At 41.1% G+C, this 14,172-nt stretch overlaps 2 protein-coding genes across 2 annotated transcripts in view; one reads left to right on the top strand and one right to left on the bottom strand.

Annotated features, from left to right (window-relative positions):
- Positions 1–14,172, top strand: part of LOC102309438 (XK-related protein 6) — a 35,919-nt gene that overhangs the window by 15,665 nt on the left and 6,082 nt on the right. The window lies entirely within an intron of this gene.
- Positions 698–8,586, bottom strand: LOC121815131 (bis(5'-adenosyl)-triphosphatase enpp4-like). The gene is made up of 8 exons (XM_042224489.1): positions 8,440–8,586; positions 6,522–6,759; positions 4,921–5,214; positions 4,707–4,811; positions 3,337–3,535; positions 3,054–3,233; positions 2,636–2,905; positions 698–2,480 (listed from the first exon to the last, which is right to left on the bottom strand). Exons 2-8 carry the CDS (start codon positions 6,756–6,758, stop codon positions 2,377–2,379), a joined length of 1,389 nt encoding a protein of 462 aa, XP_042080423.1. The 5' UTR covers position 6,759; positions 8,440–8,586; the 3' UTR covers positions 698–2,376.

Here is a 14,172-nt window from a genome sequence, read left to right as displayed (position 1 = left end):
GTGATGTGGCTATACTCAATAAATCCCTTGAAAAGTACAGAAAATATTTCACCCATTTTCTTTTTTATATTATATACTATATATATTATATATATATATATATATAATATATATATATATATATATTATATATATCTATATATATATATATATATATATACTATATATATATATATATATATATATCTATACTATATATATATATATATATATATTCCATTTAATAAAGAAACAATAAATAAAACAACTGGGACCTTTGGTTTGCAGTAAATCTTACAAGAGAAACAAGATAGAAGTTTTTTTTATGTTATTAAATATTCATCTAGTGCTCTGGTGAGGAGGAGCAGTGTGTCACTGATGTTCTTTAAAATTTTGGGGGGGAAACAGGAAAGGTTACAAGCAAAAGAGCAACATTTCCACAAAACATGTGTCATATGGATCCATCCCTCATTGGTTCGAGTCATGTTGTTGAATTTGCCAATAATAGGAGTGTTAAATATCAACAGGCTCATGCTGTGACCTTGAGTGGTGACAGTTTCTGATCCCTGCTAACAGGCGTGTGCTCCATCTAATTTCCTTGATCAGGACAGCATACCTGTGGTTGCTCCCTCTGTGAGCATCAGATTAAATAAAACAGCCTTTGAAATTACTGTTCAACTTTCAAACTACTACCTGAATTTGCGTTTGTACTGTTTCCTAAAAAAAAAAAGAAAAAAGTGTGCAGCTAACCTATCTGATGCTAAAAATAACAATTACCGTTTTAATTTTGTAATACAAATCCCTGTGTAAGAAAAAAAAGACATAAGTGCTGATTATTTCTTTGTGCATCTAACAGTCTTTGGTATCACTCATATACAGGAAGCACAGATGGACCCCTGACACACCCTCATGTAAAGTGAACAACTGGCATAGAAAGCTACTGTGAGGAATTACCTGTAATTCAACAAATTAATATTATTGTACCAATTCAGATTTAAAATTCAGGTTTTGGCATACTTGGGCAAAAAAAAACAAAAACAAAAAAACAGAACAGCAGATAAAGAAAACTGAAGGTTAATCACAATTAAATCTTTGTCACAGCTGAATTAAATGAGCTAGTGGCTCCCTCTGCTGTTAAAAATGTAACAGCACACAACTTCAAACAACATTACCAAAGAAAAATGGAAAGAACAGTAAGATAAATGAAAGTAGTCAGTAGCTTTTGTCTCTTCTTTGAGAATAATAATAATAATAATAATAATATCAGACTCATTGTTACCGTCTTCCCACCAAAGACTTCGCCAATATTTCCCCAAAATTTCACAGCTAATCACCACTGGCTTCTTGTCACATGTTCAAGTCCAAGGATTTTTAACAGCAGTAACATTATGAAGACTCAGTAACAACAACAGAATATAGCATTACCCACAGCTGTATTTATACCAGTGCACGGGCTCTGCAGACCTGAGGCCTGTATTATTAAGCTAGTTTTCCACACCGGGGATGTCTTTTCATTATCTGGGTTCACTAAACCCGACCTCTGTAATCAGGCTTAGCAGTCACACAAACGTTGTTATCCACGGATTCCCAGTCTAGCTGTGAGCGGATTTTGGAACATAAGACCAATCACCAACGTGGACAGGAAGCAGAGCGGCATATTTTACAATCATAATACCAGACAATTAAAGAGAGGTTAAACATAATACAGGCTAAACTGTTAATGCAGTAGGGAGTGTGTGTAATAAGAAAAGTGCCATGTTTAGTTATGGTATAAAAAGTCCACTCTTGGCCATTTCCTGCATGTCACTACCACTCTGTCTCCCAGCTTTCCTTTCTAGTCTGCACCGTCCCTGGAAAATGTGACTCCTGGATTGAAACCGTTGGCAGCGACCCCGTTCTCACCACCAGCAATGATCTTCCAAGTTCAAATGGTTTGTTGACATCGTCAGAAAGGGACTCTTACAGCATGATCTGAAAGTAGCCAGGCTGGAAGCTGTGTGAACATGCTTGACATTATAATCTTTAAAGGAAAAAAAATGATCTCTGGTAAGGTTCTGAGTCTGTTCGCTGAACTCTGAACTCCCTCATATGTTTCTGTCCTTTATGTGCTCCCAAGAGCAAAGCCTGGGGAGCAGCTGAAAGACTAGCATGACATATTTATGTCTCATAACACAATCACGTGATAAACTGCACAATTGTACTCTCTTTGCATAATGATGGGGAAGTAAGTGACAGGCCTACTAAATTATACAGATTGCATTTCCTTCCAGGCTTTAGTTGAAGCAGCTTCTTGCTTGCTTTTAGCCTGGATTACATTTTTACATTCTTGTTTTGGGTTGCATTGTGGTCTGCTCTTGATAAATGTGTGGTTCTAAACCTGTTTGCGACACAGTTGGTTTACTCCAACAAGGGGTCGTCGTCATCATCATCATAGTCGACCTGCAGCCTCCGGAAAGGCCGAGGCCCTGATTGGCGGCGAGTGCTCAGAGACCTGAACAAAACTGAGGAGGAGAAAAAAGAAAACAAATCATAGCTTGTTCATCTAATGGAAAGGCTGAGAAAATGTTGGGGGGTTCCACAGGGTTCAAATCTGGGTCCCCTTTTTTTCCCCCCACATCAACACAATAAAACAAGAAGACACGTTATTCTTACTCACCAGTGATTGTAGTGAGTACCAGCAGGACACCCACCACCAGGCCGATAACCAGGGGAAGATCTACACAGGCCTCAGCGGCCAACAGGCACCGAGCCTGGGTCAGGGTGCCATTGTTGGGCTGCGCAGGCACTGACAGCAGGCGGCACATGAGTGCATAAACATCCACAGTTTCTAAGCTGTTCAGCTGATAACCCTGACGGAAGCCAGGCCCAGTCGCTGCCAGGAAAGGATGCATGCTGGGAAGAGCATTGTCATAGCCATGATCGCCCACTAAAAGTAAACAGGAGTAACAGGAGGATTACCAGGCATTAATATTGTAGGCAGTTAATTCATTGTGCTTTGGCTTTTGTCTTTTAGTCTTAACATATCAAAAACTCAACATTATTAAAAAAATAAATGAAAAAAAAAAAGCACGTACATCTCGGCAACTTGTTCCCCTTCTTCACTATGGTCCAGCCTTCGTCAGCAATCAGTATGATTGGCTGGATGCGCACATTGTTCTGGTAGTGCAGCCTATCAGGAATGGACTTCTTCAAGTATGCCGTCATGTGGGGGTGGCACTTACTCAGCGCATTGAAGACAGCATCAGCTTGATCACCTGGGCAGCAGACACATGGAAAATTGCAACTGGGAGCTCAATGCACAGAATAACAGAGACACAAGTTTCATTATGTAATATGAGATGAGCTTAGCACAGTTACTTTGATTTGGGAAGAGCGCCGCCACAGGTGTGAGGTCCACCAGTGTGTAGTTGTCTTCAGGGAGGCACTCGTCCAGCCGTATGAGGCGATCGGCTGAGCACTGGGCCATCCCGTGGTCGCTCGTTATCACCACGTTGATGCGACCCCAGAGGCCGGTCCGATTTAGCTCAGATATCAGCAGGCCGATGTTGTCGTCAACCTAATCGCACACAAGCAGACACAAATGTCTGCATCAAGTAAAAAAAAAAAAAAGGACTTGCACCACTGGAACTAGACTTTCATTTTAGTGGAGAGACAGTATATCAGAATATTGGTCTGGAGCTCCAGGCAAGATGTGGTGAGGATGATCAAGAGAAAGGTCTCGGATCAGTCCAAAACTACATGGGAGGAGCTTGTTAATGATAACGCACCAGCCTGCATTTGATTGAAATCTTGTTGTGCCTCTGCTCAGAGAAGCCACATGTACAGCTCCGTCTGAAGTTTACCAGTGAACATTTCACTGATTTAGAGAAGGACTGGGAGAAAGCTGTGGTTAGACAAAACCAAAATCAAGCTCTTTGGCATCGACTCAATCCGCCGTGTTTAGAGTAAGAGAAATGTGACCCAATGAATACCAGCCCTACAGTAAAGCGCGGAAATGGAAACATTATGGATTGGGTCTGTTTTTCTGCTGAGAGTGCAGGATGGCTTCACTGCATGTAGGGGCCAATGAATGGGGCCATAAAAAGTGCATGAGTACCTCCTTCCCTCAGCCAGAACACTAAGGATGGATCATGGATGGGTCTTCCAGCATGACAATGACCCAAAACATTACACCAAGGCCACAAAGGAGTGGCTAAAGAACCACATTAGGGTCATGGAGTGGCCTAGCTGGTCTCCAGACCTCAGTCGTGCTGCCACTTATAAACTTAAAACTAAAGCTTTAAGTTTATAAGTGGCAGCCAAGAAACCTAAAGGATTTAGAGAGTTTTTGGAAAGAGGAGTGGGTCAAAATCCCTCCTAATGTGTGTCCAAACATGGCGACCAACTACAAGAAACGTCTTACAGCTATGCTTGCTAACAAGGGTTTCTCCTCCAATAATATCAAATTTTTCTGCTTGGTAGCCAATTATTTCACTCATGACATGCAAATCAGTTTATAACTTTTATGTATTAGGTTTCAGGATTTTTGGCTGATATTTTGTCTTTCTGCATTAAAATGAAACGACCACAAAAATTACAGACTCTTCATTTGTTTTTAAGTGAGCAAACTTACAAATTCAACAGAGGACCCAGTAATTATTTCCTCCACTGTACATGCAGGTTTGCTGTAGCAGTATGACAACCTAGTAAGCTTGTTTGAGCATTTGAATATAGCCAAATGACTGTACCTCCTTCAGCGCTTTGCCCATGGCGGTGGTGTTGTCAGGGCCGAACGTGTGACCTGATTTGTCCGGCTCCTCCCAGTAGAGAGCTGCAAACTTCACTCGTTGTTCCTGGTGGGATTATAAAAATCATAAACAATGTCAAACCTTCCAGCTTTTCCAAATTAGACCATCTCCACAAAGCGCCACAAATAGAAACGTAGAGACATGATATTTCTACCGTTGCATTTCCTAACAGCCAGTTTGTCACATTCCCCAGTCGTTCCTGGAATGTTACGTTGGGGTTGTAGGGAAGGAAGTGTGTAGGTGTGCGGTTCCTGATGGTCACGTCGGAGCCGGGCCACATCATGGCTGCAGTGCTGTAGCCGGAGTCCAGCGCAGTGATCCAGAGGGGCTCCGCCCCATTCCACCACATCGGGTCGGTGTCGTTGCTAAGGCTGAAGTGCTTCTTGCTGATGGGATCATACATTCTACTGGCCAGGATACCATGAGACTCTGCATAAAGCCCTGTAACCTGCAGAGGTAACAATAATAAAAACAATAATATTATACTGTCTATGTGATTTTGTTCTATTATCTATCTTTAAGAGACTTGATTACTCAAGCATGAAAAGCAGCTTCCAAAATGTTAAAAGGTGAATGCAATGATGAAAGTTTTGGGAACCCAGTTAACTGAATTTTGATTTGATTTGAATGTCTGCACCAGCAGAATGCAAAGAGCTTGTTCCTAGAAGTGGATCTTGATGCATTGCTTGGAAGTCTTTAGCAATAGGACAAGTGGTATAAACCAAGAACAAATCATATGCAAAGAATGATGTGCAGCCAAGCAACAAAACTGCACTGAAAATACAGTCCCCAGTTTAATTTAGCACTAGGTTTTTATACAGCTCCGTACGTGGATATGAAAGCAGTGTTATGCTTACTTCACAGTGCAATAAAAACATTTTTGTCCATAAAAATAAATGAATGATCATGACAAATAGCCATCATCACAGTACTGATCAAAAACAATCGTGTAGCACTAATATCACACTTTGAAATTGATTTTTTTTTTATATTTCCTTTTAAATCTGACGGACAGTAACAAACTTCAATGACAATATCACATTTACAAGGCTTTTACGGGAAAATTGAAAATCTTGTGTGATTTAAAAAAAATATATATATATATAAAAGACCCAGTGAAACATTTTGCAGCTAATGACATTAATTAATAATTAGAATAATTATTAAAACAAGACCCAACTCTTAAACCTGCGTTCTTGCCGTTAGCCACCTGGGGGCAACCCATATGGTAGAATAATAGCCCTCTTAATTGTGTTCTTTATTTGTAATCAGAAAGGCAGATTAAAAGGAGTTTACTCATCAGCTAATGACTTGTCAATCACAGGTGTTCAGCATCTCCCAACTCAAGTCACTATGTCCATCTTTTATATACAGTCTATGGTTCTGACCAAGTCAATGTTTTGGTGTAACTTTTCACTCTAGAGATACTCCAGCTCAACAAAAGCTCTGTTCTTTCTTTTTAATGCATGCTTACAGACTAAATTAACAGGAGGAAACGACTAGTGAATCTGATGAAAGATGAAAGCAGTGAGGCTTTTGGTTTTTTTCTTGGAAATCCTGAGTGCTGTCGCCTCTGGGTTAAACGGTAGCGAAAGAAAGGCTGTGGGTTTTGAGGCAACGTGTTTTTCAGAGAAGAACCTGCTTATTTCTTGCATCAAATTCAAAGGAAGGAAATGTTTTCAGACCAGAATTAGACACAGCTATCAGACAGATCATCTTCCAAACACACACGCACACAAACAAAAGCAGGCTTACCAGACTGTAATGGTTTGGAAACGTCTTGGTGATGAAGACATTAGTGAGCTGCTCCACCAGGACCCCCTGGCTGTACAGGAGCTTCAGGTTCGGCATGGGGAACCTCTTCAGGTAGTCAGCTCGAAACCCATCAAATGACACCAGCAGCAGCGGCGGCGGTTCCTGCTGGGTGGTGGTATTTTCTGTGGCCCAAACGCCAACACCACAAAGGAAAGCCATCACCAATTGAAACAACATCCTGAAAATGTGTCAGACAAAAAACAGAAACCTGAAATACTCGAACCAAGCTGAGAGGGGTTTTAATTTCATATTGCTAAGCTAAAGGTTACAGTGTGCCAGCCTGAAAACCCCACCTGCAGGAAATTAATCTGCTTTCAGGATAAAGATACAAAAAAGGCTAAATAAATGAGATCGGCTTACACCGGGTATGATTTCCCTAGGTGTAAGTCTCACATAGATAAAGGAAATGAATATTCTCAAAATACCAGAATCATTCTTTGGCCCTTCACTTTTACTTTATAGGAAGTGAAACTTATAGTTGTTGGCTTTGCAGTCAAAGAAAGCCGGAAAACTCCAACCAGCTAAAAATACCAGTCGCCAGAAACCGTAAGAATCTTTTAACACGCTGTGACCACGGTCTAAACCAGCTTTAAGCTGGAAGGTTTGTTCTTCCTGCAAGTTTGCACGTGGATAAACAGGATGTGTTTTGTGCAAATAAAGTCAATAAGTGGCTCAAGTGACATAAGAGTATGTCACAGTGGTGGAAGAACTGGCTTGAACAGAGGCTCAGAGTGAGCCAAGTGAGGGGTGAGGATTATTTCTGCATGTATACAGTTACATTGGTGGATGCTCATAATGGACAAGGCCAAATTTTTAATGAATGACGAGTAGAAGTGATCACTGAGAGTCAGAAGCTCAGGTTGTAGCCTGCCATAAGCTCTTCACTTTAGACAGTTTGTTTTGGGGGGTTTGCAACCCAATTTTGGTCTGTATGACATCAATAAGAGCAGATACCACAAATAAGGCCATCTTTCACACCACCCACCTGCTTCATCTGTTTAGGCACAGGTAACCATCAGAACATCGGCTTAAAGAACAGCTCGTTTCAGACAGACGATAAACTGTCTGAAACAAGCTCAGAATCACACAAACAAGGATTATTTTGAACGGTTAAATGGTAAATGGTAAATGGCCTGTATTTATATAGCGCTTTACTAGTCCCTAAGGACCCCAAAGCGCTTTACATATCCAGTCATCCACCCATTCACGCACACATTCACACACTGGTGATGGCAAGCTACATTGTAGCCACAGCCACCCTGGGGCGCACTGACAGAGGCGAGGCTGCCGGACACTGGCGCTACTCATGAGTCTCCTCACCGGGACCAGTTTCTCCGGTGCTTTCTTCCTATTCACAACTTTGCCATTTACGTTCGATTTTATTTTATCAGTGCATGGAGTAGTGCGGCAAAGAAAACACAATTAATAAATTTATAAAAATAAAATGATACCTTATTCATTAATTTAACTATTTATTTTAAAGACATTTTGTTTTATTCATACACTACCTAGTTACATTTCATATACGTGTTGGAGGAAGTACTGAAGTGACACCAAGGACTTCCAGTGAAAAGCCTTGGCTTTCACAGTCTGAGAAATAAACACAACAAGGAAGTCGCCGTTCTTAAAGGGAAAATATCGACACAGCTCTACTTATAACACAGCGAATAAACACTGAAAATCATGCAAAAACGCTTGTTTTCTAGTGGCAGATTGGAAATACAAAAAGTGTTGGGTCACCCGACCAAGAAAATTTTTATTTTCACTTTCCGCAGGGCGCGTGTTAGCAGTTCGTATACCAAGTTAGCTTGCCAATGTCACAGCGTTCCCCCAACAACAGTCCGTTTAAACACGTTACCTGCCCTGGCAGAGCTGACGGATAATTGTGCTCCAAACAGCGCCTCTGAACACCTTTCCCCCTATCTTCGCAGCAACATCACCGGTGGACTTTCACAAAACACACAAACAAACGCTGCTGAGACGCTGTCTAGTTGGCTAATATCAATCTCACTCAGTTCCGGTGAGAAATTCCAAAATAAATCGCGGCTCTAACGGCGATAAAAAAAAAATGCAATTCTTTGGCGTCTGGTAGTTTCGTTTGCTATTTTAATGCCAACTTAATTGGTTTTTTATAATTAATAAATGCTATATTTGCACAAATTGGTTTATTCATCGAGCGTTAAAATGTAGTGCTTTAATTTTGAAATAAACCTTTCGCTATTTGCTTTTGTTGTAGCAAACTTGACGTACCGGTCGATTGATGCCATGACCAGGGAAAAATTACACATCTTCTCTTCTTTCGGCTACTACCTATAGGGGTCGCTAAAGAGGAACATCTGCTTAGTGGCGTGCAATGCTGCAATTTTTGGTATCGAGTCACTTTCAAATATTGCAGATACTAACACAGATACCAATATTTTAAAGGCAGCTTATAATAATATAGATCAATCAAGTGGACCAATATGGCATTGCCATAATTTCTCCACTTAAAAAATAAATCTGTTGGGCATCTTTCCTTCCCTTCCGACAACAGTTCTGATTGCTAAAGTACTGAACGGGACAGACAAGAAAAATAAATAAATAAAATAAAAATAAAGGCAGCTTATGTAGGAAAGAGTGGTGTGTCATGACTTATGAGATGAATCTGAACACATTATATTGACCACTAAATTACTGTGAACTTTATTTTTTTCAGAATAAGTAGGTAACATGGTAAAAAAAGTTCATGGTGTTGTCACAATAGAGAATTTCCTGCAGATCAAAAAGAAGAGCGGCCCAAGTTGTATGCAGTTTTTAGTAAATCTGTTTAAAAAAAACAACTGAGATAATATTTTCCAACATGATGCCCCTCAAGGTAACATTTTAGCCGTGCGTTGGAATTTCCCTTGACATTTCTGATGATGGAAATTCCCTGTTTGGACCGTTAAACCCACAAAGAAAGCCGTGTAGATTTGTATGCACAAATTTGTGCATATCAGAGTGGAAAAAAGTAGGTTGTACACCAGTTTTAGTGAGATGAGAGTTTGAAAGTTAAACCAAAAAAAGTGTAATCTGTCATTTAACAGGTGAAATTATGAGAGTTTATGGGATCCAGTTTACTTTTTTGTCCTGCAGGTTTCACCTAAAATATTATTTGATATTAAATCTAAAACACACTTTTGCTTTAAGCAGTTGGGTAAAAAGTATTTTAAAATAAATAAAATTCAATTTTTTTCCATCTCCAATGTGATCCATAAGCTGAAAATTTGGCCTATCTCAGCCCGGTGCGCAATGTGTCCTTAAGAAATTTAAGGAAACTAAGTGGATGAGAAAAGAAGAAGTGGCGGATCTATAAATGTATCTACAGCAAATGATGAGTATCTGACAGTCATATCCTTAAGACCCAAAAAATGCGTCTGGCCCTAGTTACTCTTCACTGAAGCCACATGAGAAATGTCTTCAGCAGTGTTACTTTAAATTAGTAACTTAGTTACATTACTAGTTACTTCTATCAAAAGTAACTCAGTTACTTCAAGTTACTCGTTACTTTCAGAGTAACTAGTTACTAGGGAAAGTAACTTTGGTTTATACTCAGAATTCTCTTGTTAATGTGTTGCTTCCGTAACTGGATACCCAGCAAGATTGCCAGTCTTCTAGCTTGCTTACTTGCCACAAGTGCACTGTGCCACCTACCAATAGAAAGGAAAAAATAATGTGCACATTTCCACGAGAGAAATCCCACGCCTGATTCTATCCTAGCCTGCTTTTTACATCCAACACAAAAACTGCAGTCGTGGTGCTTTCGATTGTACTCAGAACTCGGAAATTCTGCCTTCTGAATAGGAAGATGTAGGTAACACCAGACTGCAGATGAGCTGCATACAGGGCTGGACTGGGACAAAAAAATCGTCCCGGGCATTTTGACTAGAGACCGGCCCACCATTATAGGAAAAATCATAAAGCCTTTGAATGAAAATAAACACTGTTGTGACAGTGATGTACACTGTTCTGATGGTATATATGCATCAATCTATCAATTGTTTGTTGTAAGACTCAGATAATTATTTTTTTAAAAGTGAGACATTTTAAATGAGAATAAGAAAGTATTTCCTTGTGCCCCCCTTTCCCTTTTAATGCCCTACATGGACCCCTGGCAACACTTTGCTAGACCCGCCCCTGCACAGTTACCAGCTGTCAGCTACTTAGAAAAGGATCCTGGTGTTATTTGTCTCTCAGAAACAGTTCATAACTTCCCTTCAACTCATTCATGTCACCTAAAAGGTAAACCTGTTTCTCCATCACCTGTTGTCTGATGATTCAGTAAGGACATCTCCTGGTTTCATCTTCATGTTTCCCTCTCACCAGATAACCAAACCATATCATGACCAGCAGCTTTACAGCTGTGGCTCCAGCAAACATCAGCTGATACTAGAAATTAATATTAAATAAATTCTAACAACAGCTGATCAAGCTTAAACGTGCTGCTGTTGTTTAGCGCGACATCCGCTGGTTTCCTCTTTCTGGCGCAAAGTGAGCGATAAACAAACAAGAGAGAAAAGCCGATCAGCTGATCATTGATCAGTTTCATGATTGAAGAGAAACAGGAGAGAAGAAGAGGCAGCTGTGCAGCGTAAACACAGAATAACTCCAGCTTTGTGTCTTTTTCATTGTAGCTGAAGTCCGGGACAAACTGTTCCTTTTCACCTCAATACGAAACGCGTAATATTTTCTCTGAATACGAGACGATTCCGTTTTTTACGGGACGGTTGGCAACTCTAATAATTAACCTTATGAACAAAATAAAGTTCAACATCAGTAACATAGCACCCACCCAGCTGTATAGAAACTCCGTCATGCTAGCTAGCACGCAGTACGAAAAAGTCAGCATAACGAAAATAAACTCCACCTAAACTTGGTTCATATCTGACCCAGATGAGACTGCAGGTCATAACTTCTTACCTGAAGTTCAGTTCACCTGACACTCTCGGACCAGCGGCCGCTTCGGGTCTCTCCTCTTGCCTCCCTTTTCCTTCATCCACCTGCTGGCCTCCACCACTTGCTAATGTTATTGAATCTGTGGAAGCTCCGCGATAGCCACCACACGAAGTAACGAATAACGAGCCTATCTAAATCCCAGTAACGAGTAACGCGTTCCTGGTTTTGGCATAATAACTAGTTACCGTGCTCGTTACCACAATAATAACGTAGTTACTGTAACGCGTTACTTAATAACGCGTTAGTCCCAACACTGGTCTTCAGTAGAAGGGTGGCTGCCAAGAAGCCATTTTTGGCATCATGGTGATCCACACCATAAAACAGAGGGAGGCTCTGTTATGGTTACGGGCTCCTTTTTAACCAGCACTGTTGAGGATCTATCGATGGAATTATGAATACAGAAAAGGATCAACAGTGTTGGATCATGTGATACCGTTTGGCTTGACTTTTCGGCATGACAATGATCCAGAGCAAACTGCCAATATAGTAAAAGCATATCAGGATAGAAAGCATACAATGGGACACTATCGGTCATGGATTGGTCTCCCCGGAGCACAGAACTCAACATTACCTAAGCAGCGTGAGATCACCATGACAGAGAACAGAAGAAAAAGCAGACAACATCCTTAAAAGAGCCTTGGAATGTCCTGCAAGAAGCATTTAGAGTTATTCCTAAAGACTACTTAAGGAAATTACATAAAAGCTAACAGAGGTCGTGTTGTGTTGCGAAAATACAGTTGGTCCCATGGTTTTGAGGTGGTTTAGGGTTCCTTCCTTGCCTTCCTAGTGTTTTTCCCTTCAGGTGGCCATGAGTGGATTGTCTGCCCAATGTTTGAACCATCTCAGTTGCCACTCCTCACCAAGGACTAGCTCAAGACACAACTGTCTGTCAGATCGACATGGTAATCAAGATCATGCAAGCTCACAGTGTGCTCAACAATTTAACCTGTGCTTATATCTTGCCTCCTCTGTTTTTAAAGTTGAGTCTTAAATATTGGGAAAGCATTCCCTGGGCTTTCCAAGCTGGTCTGCATCCTCTGAGAAAGAAACTGAGGAAACCAATATGCCATAGTCAGCTGCATGTCAACTTTCACATCTCTGGTCTCTCCGTGGAGCCCTGGTCATTCCTGTCCCACCATTGCCTCCCAAGAAACATCAAGGAAGAACCTAATCCAGTTAAGACACTCCATCCTCATAATAGCTTTAGCTTCCACTGACCTTTCTCTCCTTTCCTGACAGAATTGCTGCTTGAACCGAGTCCTGAAAAAACCATGGCGTTTGACCGCGGCATCAAGTCTTTGCTCCTTACTAAGAGAGCCTTGTGTTAATACAGTTTTTGAACAGCACTTTGTCACTTGTTGGGTTGTGCTTTAGAGTGTGAAACATTTTTAGCCAACTTTGATTTATGGCAGGCAGTCATACAAAATATTAACTTCTAAGCTCTCTAGAATTCTACAAGCTCTTTCTCTTATATGCTGGATTTCCATGTGTGTCTACACGTGCTTTTAAACCTTGACTTGTGCTTCAGTTGTGACAAAGCTATTATGACAAATTGTCCATGCTGATAACCCAACTGACAAAACATTTCTCTGTGCAATTTTAGTTTATATGTCTTGTTGCGTTCCCTACCTAGCTTTCTCTAAATCATAAAAAATATAATAACCTCAACATTACCGTGGACAATTACAATCTGTCAAGAGTTCTGCCGCATCTGAAGTACAGTTTAGATATGTGTTCAGCTGACATAGACAGCGTGAACATAATTTTGGAATGAATGGACCCTCATATATATTTTTTAAACATGCTCATATTGTGTTTATAGACACTTAGACAGTAATAACATGCAGTATACTGACTTACTGCAGTTCCCCTTGGCCCAGCCTTTCGGCCATCCCTGTCCAAAGTCCTGATTGGGCATCTTCTGATAAGATAGGCCCTGTTGCGATTGCCCTCACTCTGCTTTACACCTTGGCACGCTCCACCATCTCTGTTTGATTTCTCCAACCAGGATGGATCTTTCTGAGGGGAATGTGTACGAGAACCCAGAGCCGACCTACCAGAACCACCAGTCGTCAGGTGAATATGAATTGCCCTATGAGGCCCCATACGAAGATCTTTCGCATCTGACTCCTGACTATGAAAACGCCGAAGTGGCATCAAGAAGAATACCAGCTCCTCCTTCGATCCCGGCGCCTGAGCCTCCCGCAGAGGAGAGGCGAGGGAGCACGTCCTCTTCCTCATCCTCCTCATCGTCTTCTTCTTCTTCTCATGAGAAAGAAGAGGAGAAAGTGGAGCTGGGGAGTTCCAGTGGGGAGGAGGAGGTAGAGGAAGAAAAAGTCGAAAAAGAGGAAGAAGAGGAGAACACACAGGTAGAGCCGTTGAATGAGTTAAACTGGGAGATGGAGGTGGACAAATCACGCAGATCCTCATCCTCATCATCATCTTCATCAGCCTCTGAGAAGGAAACAGCTAAGGAGAAGCCAGTGCCTGACAAAGATGGACCAAAGGTCGTACTCTTTGTTAAGGTAGGAAAGAGAAAGGCTCCGATCAGGTGAATGTAAAATATATTGTGGCTCTACAGGACACGCACACACATACATACACGCCGTCTTCTCTT

The sequence above is a fragment of the Haplochromis burtoni genome, unplaced genomic scaffold (assembly GCF_018398535.1).
Source record: "Haplochromis burtoni strain Fernald_Lab_line unplaced genomic scaffold, NCSU_Asbu1 Contig_139, whole genome shotgun sequence".
Taxonomy (NCBI): domain Eukaryota; kingdom Metazoa; phylum Chordata; class Actinopteri; order Cichliformes; family Cichlidae; genus Haplochromis; species Haplochromis burtoni.
The sequence above is the reverse complement of the archived record's forward strand: the minus strand, read 5'-3'. Positions and strand labels throughout refer to the sequence as shown.

Bases quoted from the DNA above. Each gene is read 5' to 3' on its own strand.
- LOC121815131 (XM_042224489.1), bottom strand. From the start codon at position 6,758: ATGTTGTTTCAATTGGTGATGGCTTTCCTTTGTGGTGTTGGCGTTTGG. The intron at 4,812-4,920 runs GTAGAAATATCA...TAATCCCACCAG, and splicing joins GGCTGTTAGGAAATGCAACG to GAACAACGAGTGAAGTTTGC. The intron at 2,906-3,053 runs GTACGTGCTTTT...GTTTACTTTTAG, and splicing joins GGGGAACAAGTTGCCGAGAT to TGGGCGATCATGGCTATGAC.